Genomic DNA, 12,691 nt, shown 5'->3' on the forward strand with positions numbered 1-12,691 from the left:
AAAATTCAAGTATATTTATTATTTTAATTATATATAATGAGTTACAAAAAAACCTCCATCTATTGATATTCTTACTTAAATAGCATGTTTTTTCAATTTTCTTCTAACTATGTTTATGGCTTATCCAATCTATAAATATCTATCATATATAGAGATGTTGAATTTTCATTTTCATTTTTTCAATTTTTTTTAGTAGTATAGGTTTTAAATTTTTTTTTTCTTTGTCTTTTTATTCATCAATCATGTGCATAATAAAAAGAAGACATAAAAAAGATGATGTCACAATATGACCTTCACTTTGATGAAGATCATAGATATACTCTTCAAAGATTCATCACATTATTTGGTATAAGTTCAACAAAATGAAGAAGGAAGCATAATTATCTTGGTGATTCCGGAAGATAGAGTCATAGTAGTATAAAAGTTTGAATGATTTTCAATCATTTTGAAAATTCATTGTTGTATTATTTTGATTCCAATTAATATTATTCTATTCTCTTTTATTTTATTTCTTTGATTTGAACAAAAAATGAATATTATATTCATTGTTGTTGTCGTTGAAGATGAAAAGATGCACATTTTTTTATTATTTATATATACGTCAATCTATAGCTAATTAATAATTTAAATTTTGCCATGATTGAATTAAAAGTATACTACCTATTGTACATTTCTTTTTATATCTACTGGATATTGTTGCCCCTTATAATATATGATGTGGTCTATCATATTAGTAATCAATCACAAAATAAATGAATAAATCTTATTTTTAGTATTAAATTTTTCCATTTGTTTCTTCTTCTTTTTTTTGTCTTTTTTTTTAAATTCTTTTCATAAAATATTTTTTTATTAATTATAAAATTCAATCATATTTGATATTGTAATCATATGAAATGAGTTACAAAAAAACCTCATCTATTGTTATTCTCTACTAAAATAGCATGTCTTTTCGATTCCCTTTTAACCATTTTTATGACTTATTTTATCTATAAATACCAATCATCTATGGAGATGTTGCATGTTCATTTCCATTTTTTCATTCCATCTTCTTAGTAGTATAATCTTTTAATTTTATTTTCTTCATCGTTTTCTTCATCAATCACGTAGTTAAGTAATCAAAAAAGAAGATATAGAAAAGATAATGTCACGATATGATCTTCACTTTGATGAAGATCATTTTTATATTCTTGAAAGATTCATCACATTATTTGGTACAAGTTCAACAAAATGAAGAAAGAAACTTAATTATCTTGGAGATTCATGCATAGAGAGTTGCAATAGTATAAAAGTTTAATTGATTTTCAAACATTTTGAAGATTCATTGTTGTACTATTTTGATTTCAACTAATATTATTTTGTTCTCTTTTATTTTATTTCTTCATTTTTGAACAAAAAAATGATTATTCCGGTCATTTTTGTTGTTGTTGAAGATGAAAAAAATGATTATTCCATATATATATATATTAGATTTTTCCATGGTTGAATTAAAGGTATATTATCTATGGTACACTTTTTTAATATCTACTGAATATTTTTGTCCCTAAAAATATATGATATGGTCTATTATATTAGTAATCAATCAAAAAATAAATGAATAAATATTTTTTTTAGTATTGAATATTTTTAATGATATATTTTAATTGAGCACACCCGGTATCACTTTGTAAGAATACACTAAATTGTTGTTGTTTTAATTAAACATATAAAGTTTGTATTTTTTAAGTTAGTAATGAAACCGTATGAGAATATATGTAAATTTGTGACTAATAAAATTAATATCGATTAGAGATCTTTTTTTATTGTAATTTGTTATTAATAACATTTTAAGTTTCTTACCTTTTCATTTTCTCCTATTAAATAGATAAGAGAGAAACTAATCTTACAAACATAATTGGAACTTTGGATTTATCATTCCCTAAAATTAATCTCATTAATTTCCCTTCTTAAACTAAGGAATATGTATCTCTTTATCTTCATAACTTATATTTCTATAATTTCTAACTCCTCATAACTCTCAAATTTTAAATGTGTAAACTTATGATAATTTATTGTGTTTCTCAATGAATATCTAAATAAATGTGTATTGTAAGACAATCCTTTTTTAAGCAAATGTTATTGTATTCTAAATCATATTTTATGTACTCATGATAGAAGAAAATCTTATGAATTATGTATATTGATTTTTTCGTGCTTTTTACTTAGTCATGTTCAAGAGATCAATTCTTAACCACAGAATTGAATCTTAGTCTCTAAAATTTATATTTCCATAATCTTTATAACTCCTCGTAACTCTCAAATTTTAAATGTGTAAATTTATGATAATTTATTGTGTTTCTTAATAAATATCTATATAAATGTGTATTGTAAGACAACCCTTTTGAGGCAAATGTTAATGTATTTTAATTCACATTTGATGTACTCATGATGAGGAAAATGTTTTATATATATATATATATATATATATATATATATATATATATATATATATATATATATGAACTATGATAGAAGATATTTAATTTATTTGCCAAAATAAAAAATAACAATTGAAAAAAATAGTATAATTTGATGAATCATGTTTTTGTTATTTTATTTATTGTTTTTTTAAAGTCACTTTAGTTTATCTATTCTTTATTTCACGTTTTATTAGAATTAATTGAAAAATAAAATCTAATTAATGAAAATATTGATCTCATAATTGAATTTTTAGTCAAAATTGTTCTCTTTTTGCTTTGGTTTACTTATATGTTAATTGCGCTCCATGCAAATATTTTGTAATATTAAATACTTGTATTTGATATACTATGAAAATCATATTTTGTAACTCTTTTGAAGTATAATTAAATATAGATCAAAATAAATAAAATAATAAAATTTTAATATACGTTTTATGAAATTTAAAAATAGGACAAACATATATGCCAAAAAAGTTTATTCATGCATTTGATAAATTAATTTATTTTTATTAAATATGTATCTTTTGAAAATTTAAAATAAAAGATGAATACAAATGACTAAGTAAGTTGATTTGATTTTTAATATATTTTTTAAAAATAAAACACAAAATTTTGTACATAAAAATTTTCCATATGAATTGACTAAATAAACACAAAAGTATGATTAAAATTTTAAATTATTTTAATATACTAAGTAATGAATATATATCTTAGGGTGTTCATGTATTAATTTTATATAGAAAGAGGTGCAATCATTGATTTGAGAATGCAAGAAATATATTTGAAATGAAACATATTATCAGAGTATTCAATTTAATTAACTTTTGAATTTTATTATTCTATACACATAATATGTGAAGATGTTTATTATCTATCAAATATTTTTAAGTAGTTTATATGAATCTTTTATCTTTATATTTCATATAAAAGATATAGATTAAAATATAGTAAACGAGTTAATAATTTTTTTGAAAAAACATATTCTCATTCGAGGTTTATTATATTGAAATTTAATAACAGCGTAACATTTTGGATAACAACCTTAAAAAAACAAATTTGACAAATGATAACAATTATCTTTGATATAGGTGCAGCTAAAGAATCTAAAATATCAATAGATGTGATTCATGCAAAAATCATACAAATTTAAATAGTATATTTGAAAAAGGAACAAAAACGATTGAAAAATGAAATATTCAAATGAGTTTTATCATATCAATATGAAAAAGGATAACAAGACGTGTACATGTATTTTATTAGTATTTTTCAGTTATTTATAATATAATTCTTATGTACTCAAGAAAAAAATTACATCGAAGTATATGTTGTAATATAAAGATTCAAACTCATTGATATTCCAATAAAATGTAGAAAGTGACATATTAACTACATGTTCAAACAAAAAAATTACTAAGAAAATATATATTGACATTTGACATATTGATTAATAATGTACTATCCCTCATTTAATAGATTATAGATGTTAAATTTGTTAAGTTTCATTTCAATCGTCATCTCAAAACGATATTCATAATTAATAAAGTAAAAAAAATAAAGTGATAATATTACGTTTGAAATTAAAGAGAGCTATAGAATTAATTAAAAAAAGTAATCCTTTAATATTTATTTTAAAGACCGCGCGAAGCGCGGCCAAATTCCCTAGTTAGAAATAATTTCACAATCATCTTTGTGTCTGTGTGTGTGAGAGAGAGAGAGAGAGAAAAATGACAAGTTCCAAGCTACAGCCTGCAATGTTACCTTTGGGTTTTGCATACAATTGAGTTCAAAAGGTGCATATCTTCCCTGGTTTCTTCACTACTTAATAGAATCATCTTAACTGTCTAACTGAGATATTCCAGTCTTTTTCAAGGAAGTATATATACAAATCTTGTGTCTACGGGGTTTGACCACAAATAAATGCGATAAGTACCTAAATCCACCCCGTCAACCCATATTTCTCAGCAACGTTGTACATTACTAGCTTGTCCCACACATGACCAAATAGATGCTCTCCTCCAACGGAAAAGGTAAGAGCCCAACTTGAGATGATAACAGCAAATACCGTGAAACCAATTGCTGACCTGACAACATCTACAAATCATAGTTTTCAAAACTCAATATTAGACAATTGCTCGCAGGCCCAAGTTGAAATGTTAATTCATAACAGTGAACACCATGAAACCAATTGCTCTAAGCTCTCATAAAAGCAAACACCATGAAATTCGCCTAACATCTATAACTCAAAACATTCTAAAACCTAAACAATAGAGACTGTAATATGCCCCATAGATTAAAGTAGAAATAGCTATATAAGAGTTATTGGAGTTGCCAAGGATGTGATAAATCCTAATTCAGACACACACACACACACACACATGTGTGTGTGTGTGTGTGTGTGTGAGAGAGAGAGAGAGAGAGAGAGAGAAATGGATGGAATTGAGCTGAGGACAAAGTGTTTTTTGAGGAAAAAGCTCGTATTATTTAACCATGAATACTAATTAAAACCAACTAAAGCATAGGATTTCCTCCAGCATGTGCTGCAGATCTCCCTATAGGAAGCATGCAAACCTCAACATCCAATTCCACTTGAATGGGTCCCCTTCGTGACCTTTAAGGTTCTTTCCTTGATAGGGTGTTGCGTTATGACAAGCAAGCAGCCATATGGTCTCTCAACCAGTTGGTAAAGCACTGCATCTGAATTATATAGGACAGGGCTTTTGCACACGGGATGTTGAAACCTCCATTTAACTTTGTTCATTTATATGCATCAGCATATAGCTTGATTGACTGACTATTTCTCTGTGTTCAATGATGGGGCTCGAATCATTGATTATATTGGCTCAAGGGCATCTCAGGATGAAATGTCAAGTCCCTCCTCGTGGACATAAATGTGGTGGGTGAAGGGTTGGCAAGAAAATGTTAACCCATTCACGCTCATAGAGGAAGTCTTGCAGCTAATTGCAAATGGCTGCTCATCACCATCCAAATCCATGACTTTTGACAAACAAAAATTTGTTTGGCGAAGTGAATGAAGCAAAGTATAATTTTGGAATTGTGGATGCCATCAGTGACATCCGGAGAGGTATTCACCTCTTAAATAGGCAGATAATATTCTTCAGATGAAGCACATCAAAAAATACACTAATATAAAAGAGAGGTAGAGCACAATATAAATACACGCACACACACACACACACATTGATGTTGTAGCTATTTTGGAGAAATTTTGTAACTCTCTCATCAATGCAGTGGAGGTCTGATCCCATCGTTTTTACACTTCACATTGTAGAGGTTTTTCCACATTAAAATTTCAATATTCGATATTTAGTCCTCACAAGACAGGGAAAGGATTTAGTTCCTGTTTGTTTTTACTCCGCGGTGTGAACCAAACTTTTTCAAACACCAACAATTTATACCAAAGCTTTGGTTCGAGATATCTATATTGTGGTGGAATCTCTTTTTTGAAACTGGTAACATGACTATATTGTGGTGGAAACTCACTAAGGGTTCCTTAATTGTGGCTCATGGTCTGTACTGGACTATGATTTCTACTGATATGATGAATGCAGTAGAGAGTAATAACTCTTTAACGTTATGACATAAGAGGCTTAGCCAGATTATAGAGAAATGACTTGATATTTTGGCCAAGAAGACATTGTTGTCAGATTTCAAGAGTGCTAAAATAGAGAAGTGTCAGCACTACTTAGCTAGACAACAAAATAGACAAGTCTTTCAGATCTCATCCTCCTCCAAGAAATACGTACTCTGAAGTTGGAAGAAGAAAAGAAGTATAACCAATACATATTTCTTCTTTTCTTCTTCCGACTTCAGAGTTACTTAGCTAGATAACAAAATAGAAAAAAAGAAATACGTACCGGTTGGACTTTGAAGTTGCCGGCGAAGTCTGGTTGGTCGACGGAGAAGTCTAGTCGAGTTGACTGGTTGGAGTCACAGTCGAGGTCTAGAAGTGCAAATTTGGAAAGAAAATCCTAAAATTACCATTAAACTTTTTAAACCACTAAATTGACCATCATTTTTTACGAAGATACAAAAGGCGACGCCTTTTGCAGATCGCCTCGCCACAAAGCTAATAGGTGATAAAGGGTCGCCTCACCTCTCCTCTCTCAGCATTGGTGACGAGGCAATCACATTTCACAACACCTATAATTGATCTAGCAAACTTTGGGGTCAGTGTCTTGAAGACTAAAGATCAAAGTGTTGGGTGCCTTTAAGCAGCTTCAAGCATTCGGTGAGCAAGAAACTGGAAAGAAGCTGAAGTATATTCATACTGATAAGGGTGGTGAATATTGTTGATGAACACCACAAGCAACAAGGTCTCAACCAGAAAAGACTTCTCAGCTTCATGGTTTTTGGCAGAATGGTAAAGTACAATATATAGAGAAAGTGCAGATGAAAATAAATCTGACCAGCCAGCTTCTTCTGGCAATTCCTGATCTCTTTCTTATTGGATTAAGCTGAAAGTTGAACGGAGTGTTGCCACAACTTGGTCCTCCATTAGAAACTAACAGAGCAAGGTTTGGAGTCATGTAGCTCTATATTTTTAGAAAGTATACAATAGCTACTCTCAAATTGTTATAGGAAAAATCTTTCTCATACCAAACTTCGCTTCGAACATCACTCTTGAAAGCAATAGCAAGATATAGGTTAATAACATGTGAAGCGATTAATAAAGCATCACCCGAAAAAGAACCAGGCAACATTGCTAGTAAAAACAAACATCTAACTTTTTTCATCAAGATATTGTTCATCCTCTTTGCCAAGCCATAAACTGAGGAGTTTATGGAGGAGTCTTCTGGTGATTGATACCTTGTTGCTTGCAAATTTGTCAAACAGTCCACAATATTCACCATTGTTATCCGCATGAATATCTTCAACTTCTTTCCTATTTTCTCTCTCGACACTCTTGACTAAGCCTGAAACAGTTAAAGACGTCCTACACTTGGTCTTTACTCTTCAAGACATAGAGCCCAAATTTCCTTGAACAATCACCAATAGAAGTAATAAAGTTAAGTGCACCAGCCAAAGTTCTTGTCCTCATTGGACCACATAAATCTGAATGCACCAACTCAAGCAGTTTTATTTTTCTTGAAGGAGGATAAGACTTGAAAGATTGTTTTCAGACAAGCAGAGCCCACACTTAGGGGTGGGCATTCGGTATTTCGGTTTGGTTTCGGGATTTTTTTCGGTTTTTTTGGTTTTCGGTTTTTGAAAATTGTGTACCGAATACCAAACCGAAATATTTCAGTTCGGTTCGGTTTTTATTATTTCGGTTCAGTTTTGTTATTTCGGTTTTTTTAATGGGCCTTCTTAGTTGGGCTTTTAAAAATTTATAATTTTTTTTGTTTGATTTTCAGCTTAACGGGCTAAAAATAGTTATATCAAAAAGTCTTTTACTTTTTAATTTTTTTATTTTAAATTATAATATTTATTATTTAATATTAATAATTAATATAATATAAATATATATAATAATATAATATATTTCGGTAAACCAAATACCGAATTACACAAAATCACATACCGAAAATCGAACCGAAATACCAAAAAATACAAAAACATATACCGAATACCGAATCGAATACCGAACCGAAAACCAAAATACTAAAAAAATTTGGTTCGGTACGGTGTTTTGGTTTTCCGGTGTTTATGCCCAGCCCTACCCACACTTTCCTAATTTAGCAGTTTTGAAATCTGACAACAATTTCTTCTTGGCCAGAGCATAAAGGGTCATTGGTAGGGTGTATAAAAATAATGTTGAAGAGAATGCATTAGTAATGTTGCCAGTAGTAATGCTGGTATATGTTATGCTAAAATAATTTCTTATGCACTCTATGATTGGTTATTAAATAACATGCATTTCTTTTTTATTTTATAAAAAATTATTTGTTCATAAATATACCCTCCACAAATATGGTGTAAATAATGTAGAAAAGGTTCTGAGAGGTGATTGTGTCTTTAACTATAGAGAAAAGACATAAAGTGACACCTGAAGTTGTTCTGAATTTTCAAAAAGACACCTAAACTATGCAAGCGTCCTATAACCCCCCTAAACAATTCTGAACTGATATCATTACATCATTTATTGTTCACCTGGCATGGAGAGTGTATGCACTCTCTTAAAGAGCGTGAACAAACAAAAAAACGAATATAATTTTTTTTACAAGTATTTTGCTATAAAATACATTTTCTTGTTTTTCTTATTATCTTAACTTTTTCTCCTTATTATTTTTTCTTTTTCTTTCTTCCTTCTTCAAAAAATCATTTTCATCTTAATTGAAGCTCATCACTATAAACGTCACTTTTTATCACAATTTCATCTCCCCTTTTTACTACTATTAATTTAACTATCTTTTTAATTTAAACTATATCTAAAAATTATATTACATTCGAACAATTTGATAAGCACATTAGATTTCAAGATGATTAGTAGTTATTATTTAGTTTTTTTAATCCAAATTTTAATTAAACTTTTTCAAATTTCGGAGAATTATGATTCTTTCAAAATTATCATTTCTAGTTTTGAAATTATATGAAAATGAGCTAAATTAATGAGATGATTAGGGAGTATCATATAGTTTTTGTTTTATCCGATTTTAATTAAGTTCTTTCAATTTTCGAAAATTAATTTATTTTTTTAAAATTATGATTCTAATTTTGGATTTATATGAAAATGAGTAGTTGATGATACTTCAAAATTTTAAATTATTTAGAAAAATAATTAATTTTGTTATCAATAATCTAATAAAGTATAAATAATATTATGAACAGAATTTGACCGGAGAAGAAGAAGAAAAAGAAAAGAAAAGAAAAGAAAAAAAAATGGGAGTGAGATTCAATTTGACATGAGGGGTGGGAGGTGAAGAAAAAAAAATAGAGAAAGGTGGAAGATGAATTGAAATTTAAAATAAATCAAAATTAAAATTCGAAAAGTAAGAGAGAGAGAGAAACAAAAAAAATGATAAAGCAAAAGCTTAAAATGAAAAAAAAACACATTTTTAATTAAATTAACACGTGTCATGTATTAATTGGTGTGTAAACCCACTTGCTTCTTAAAATTTGGGGCTGATCGAAAAATGGTATAATAATACCGGTTCATAATTGTTTAGTGGGTGATAATAGGACAGTTATAACTTATAAAGTTAAAATGCCTTTTTAGAAATTTGGGACAACTTCAATGGTTACTTTATATTTTTTCTCTTAACTATACTAATGCATGCATTTGAACTCCTTGTATTTCTAACAAAATGATTTGTCATGTATTAGTTATACATAGCATAATACCCTCCATAATACATAGGTTGAAAAAGTATATCAAATAAGGTATAAGTGATACACAAAGTTAATGCATAAATTATATTTTTGTAATGCATCCTACCAAACAACCGCTAAGTCCTTTCTCACCAAAATGAAGCATTCATTACAAGTTGTGTAGTTAAAGCTAATAAAATCACTACAAACCCCAAAACGATAATTATTTTCGACACGCGTTTTTATTCAAGCTTTCTCTAGCAAACTAGTTTCTAATTCACCTATTTCATTTTTTCATACCAGTAATAATATTTTTTAGTAATACTTGCTATACACTCTTAAGTTATGCCCCAGTTACTGTTGTTTCACTTCTCAAACTAGTGCTCTTAAACTCTGGCTAACCACCCTAGAAGATCAAAATGGTACAACTTATAAAATCAAGAGAAAGGACTCATCATCCAACTAAATTTAATTTGTTTTCCATGTAAAGATAATCATCCTAGGAGAAAGAGGGTATATAACACCTGGAAAATGTTTCATTATTTTCTTTTGGGATAATCATCTACAAAATGTTTTGTTATCCAGCTAAACATAATGCAGACACAACTGTAAAAAGTCTCTACATTTAAACAAAGAAGTAAACTCCAAAACATGGATGACTTTTGGTTTATATTTCTCGAATATCAAGCGCTTTTTGTTCATCGCTCTTAACTTTAACTTTGTTACCGACAAATTAATTTTTGGTATCTAGTGAATAATTCGAGCTACCAGGTTTAGTGAATATTACTTTAGCATCTCAAAAATTAAGACGCCTTTTCAGCAATCCTGCTCCAAGTTCAAAGGTTGTGAACTTCTCACCTACCTGGTGTAATTGTTCAATAAGCTTCCTAAATCTATGGAGCTAGAGTCGTTTATTACAGTTTTGACTATTTAAGTATCTATTGCCTTAATAATGCAATCAACAAGTACCACATCAACATAACACTATCAAATACACATCACATCAGACTATATTAATCTAGATGAGAAATAAGTGAAAGGTCCAATAAACTTGCAGCGGCACAAAAGTAGAAGCAGGAATTAACAAAGCATGAAAAGATTCAGATTGTGATCTGAATGGGATCCAGATGGTAAGGTTTATCTTTACTATCTCATGGCTGACCCACACAATTGTTGGTTATAGCTTGCCTAATACAAAATAAAACAAACAGGACCTGTTCACCTTCAGCAACATAATGCCGAAGCTGATCAAATTAACCCCAAAAGCAAATAGTACACTCATCAAAACAGTAGGAGCATATATGTTCACATTCCGTCCCAATTAATTTGGCCACATTTACTTGAGACAGTCGAACAGTATTCTTTTCCAACTACATTGTTGTAAATTCCATGAATGTGAATTTAATGCACTCTAAGTAAAACAATGAACAAACCGTGTAATTCCACAAGTGGCTGTGGGGAGGATAGTGAGACCCCTCAACTCAAATAAAGAAGAAGAAATTCTTTCAAAGCAGTTTGAAAAAAGAAAATATAAAAATGAAGAAGACTAAGGAAATCACTACACAGGAATCCGAAAGTTAATGTAGTTAAAGGCATTCATTTTGTTAGAAAAACCATGTCCTATTTCATATAATTCGCCCGTAAACTCGAACCCTTCAATTCTTTTTTTGGATCAGTCTTTAACATTGGGGTTATTCAGATGGATTTCTCCAAATAAAAAGACAAATTACGAAATGCGTCGAGGTTTTAACCAAAAGTAATAAGGACTTACATCGGCGGAGATCTGGATGATAATAAGAGCTAGGACGACGAAGAACAGGCCAAAAGTATAAGCAATTGACAGCCCAAAGCCAAGGAAGAAGTAAAAATCCGAACTTGAAGAATCTACGCGCGTGATCGACGGACTCCTGCTCCGAGAGACCCAGTGGTCCGTCTACTGTCGGCCAGTCAACTCTTAGCGGATTCCGGTGGGTCGCAACGGAGGAAGGGGCGGTGGAGATGATATTATGAGTAGGATTGGCGGGAGCCGCCTCCATGTCCTGATCTGAGAAGTTGTAGATACCTACAGATAGCCGTCGATTGAATTTTGACAACTGAATACACCCAACTCACTGAACAAATTTGTGTTCGATGTAACAAAAAAAGGTTTCAACTAGGGTGGGTGGGCATTTGGTAATTCGTTTTGATTTTATTTTTTTTATTTTTTTGATTTTTGTAAATTCTATACAGAATATCAAATTGAAATTTCGATTCAGTTCGGTTTTTATTAATTCGGTTCAGTTTTTTAATGGACCTGCTAAGTGGATTTTTTAAAATTTTAAACTTTACATTTTTTTCATTTTTTTGTTCAGCCTTCTATCTATATAAAAAAATCACAATAAATTCACAATAGCTAATAATAAAAACAAAATCAGAAAAAAAAGTTGAAAAAAAGATTAAAAAAAACAAACGGACAAACCTGTTGGCTCCTATCCTGACTCCTGCGCGGCTGTTGGCGGACGGCGCGGCGCTACTGCTACTAGCTGCTTGACGGTGCGGCGCGGCGGCTACTGCTGCTTCTTCTTCTAGCGGACGACCGGGCGCCGGCGCTGCTGCAATGCTGCTGCTTTTCGCGGCTGCTGCTGCTTCTTGCCTTCTTCGGGTGGACGCCTGGACGGCCGGCGCTGGTGCTTCTTCTGGCAGCGGCCGGCGCTGCTAGAGGAGAAGAGGATTAGAGGAAGAGGAGAAGAGGAAGAAGAGGAGAGGAAGAGGAAAGGAGAAAAAGAAAATCAGTAGTATAATTACAAGGTTTCTATTTTTTACTTTCTTTTTAAAAAAAAATTATTTAATATTAATAATTATTAATTAATATAATATAAATTATAGTATAATATTTCGGTTTAAACCGAAATACCGAAAACCAAAATAATACATATCAAAAACCGAACAGAAAATACAAAAAAGTAAATCGAATACCGAAATACTGA

General features: G+C 30.3%; 1 protein-coding gene across 1 annotated transcript; it reads right to left on the minus strand.

The window, feature by feature from the left end:
- Positions 1–4,051: 4,051 nt before the first annotated feature.
- LOC101265441 (probable gamma-secretase subunit PEN-2) lies at positions 4,052–11,923 on the minus strand. The gene is made up of 2 exons (XM_004240630.5): positions 11,497–11,923; positions 4,052–4,547 (listed from the first exon to the last, which is right to left on the minus strand). The coding sequence occupies exons 1-2, from the start codon at positions 11,759–11,761 to the stop codon at positions 4,387–4,389; spliced, it is 426 nt and encodes a 141-aa protein (XP_004240678.1). The 5' UTR covers positions 11,762–11,923; the 3' UTR covers positions 4,052–4,386.
- Between the last annotated feature and the right edge of the window lie 768 nt (positions 11,924–12,691).

Source organism: Solanum lycopersicum, chromosome 6 (genome assembly GCF_036512215.1).
Source record: "Solanum lycopersicum chromosome 6, SLM_r2.1".
NCBI classification, from domain to species: domain Eukaryota; kingdom Viridiplantae; phylum Streptophyta; class Magnoliopsida; order Solanales; family Solanaceae; genus Solanum; species Solanum lycopersicum.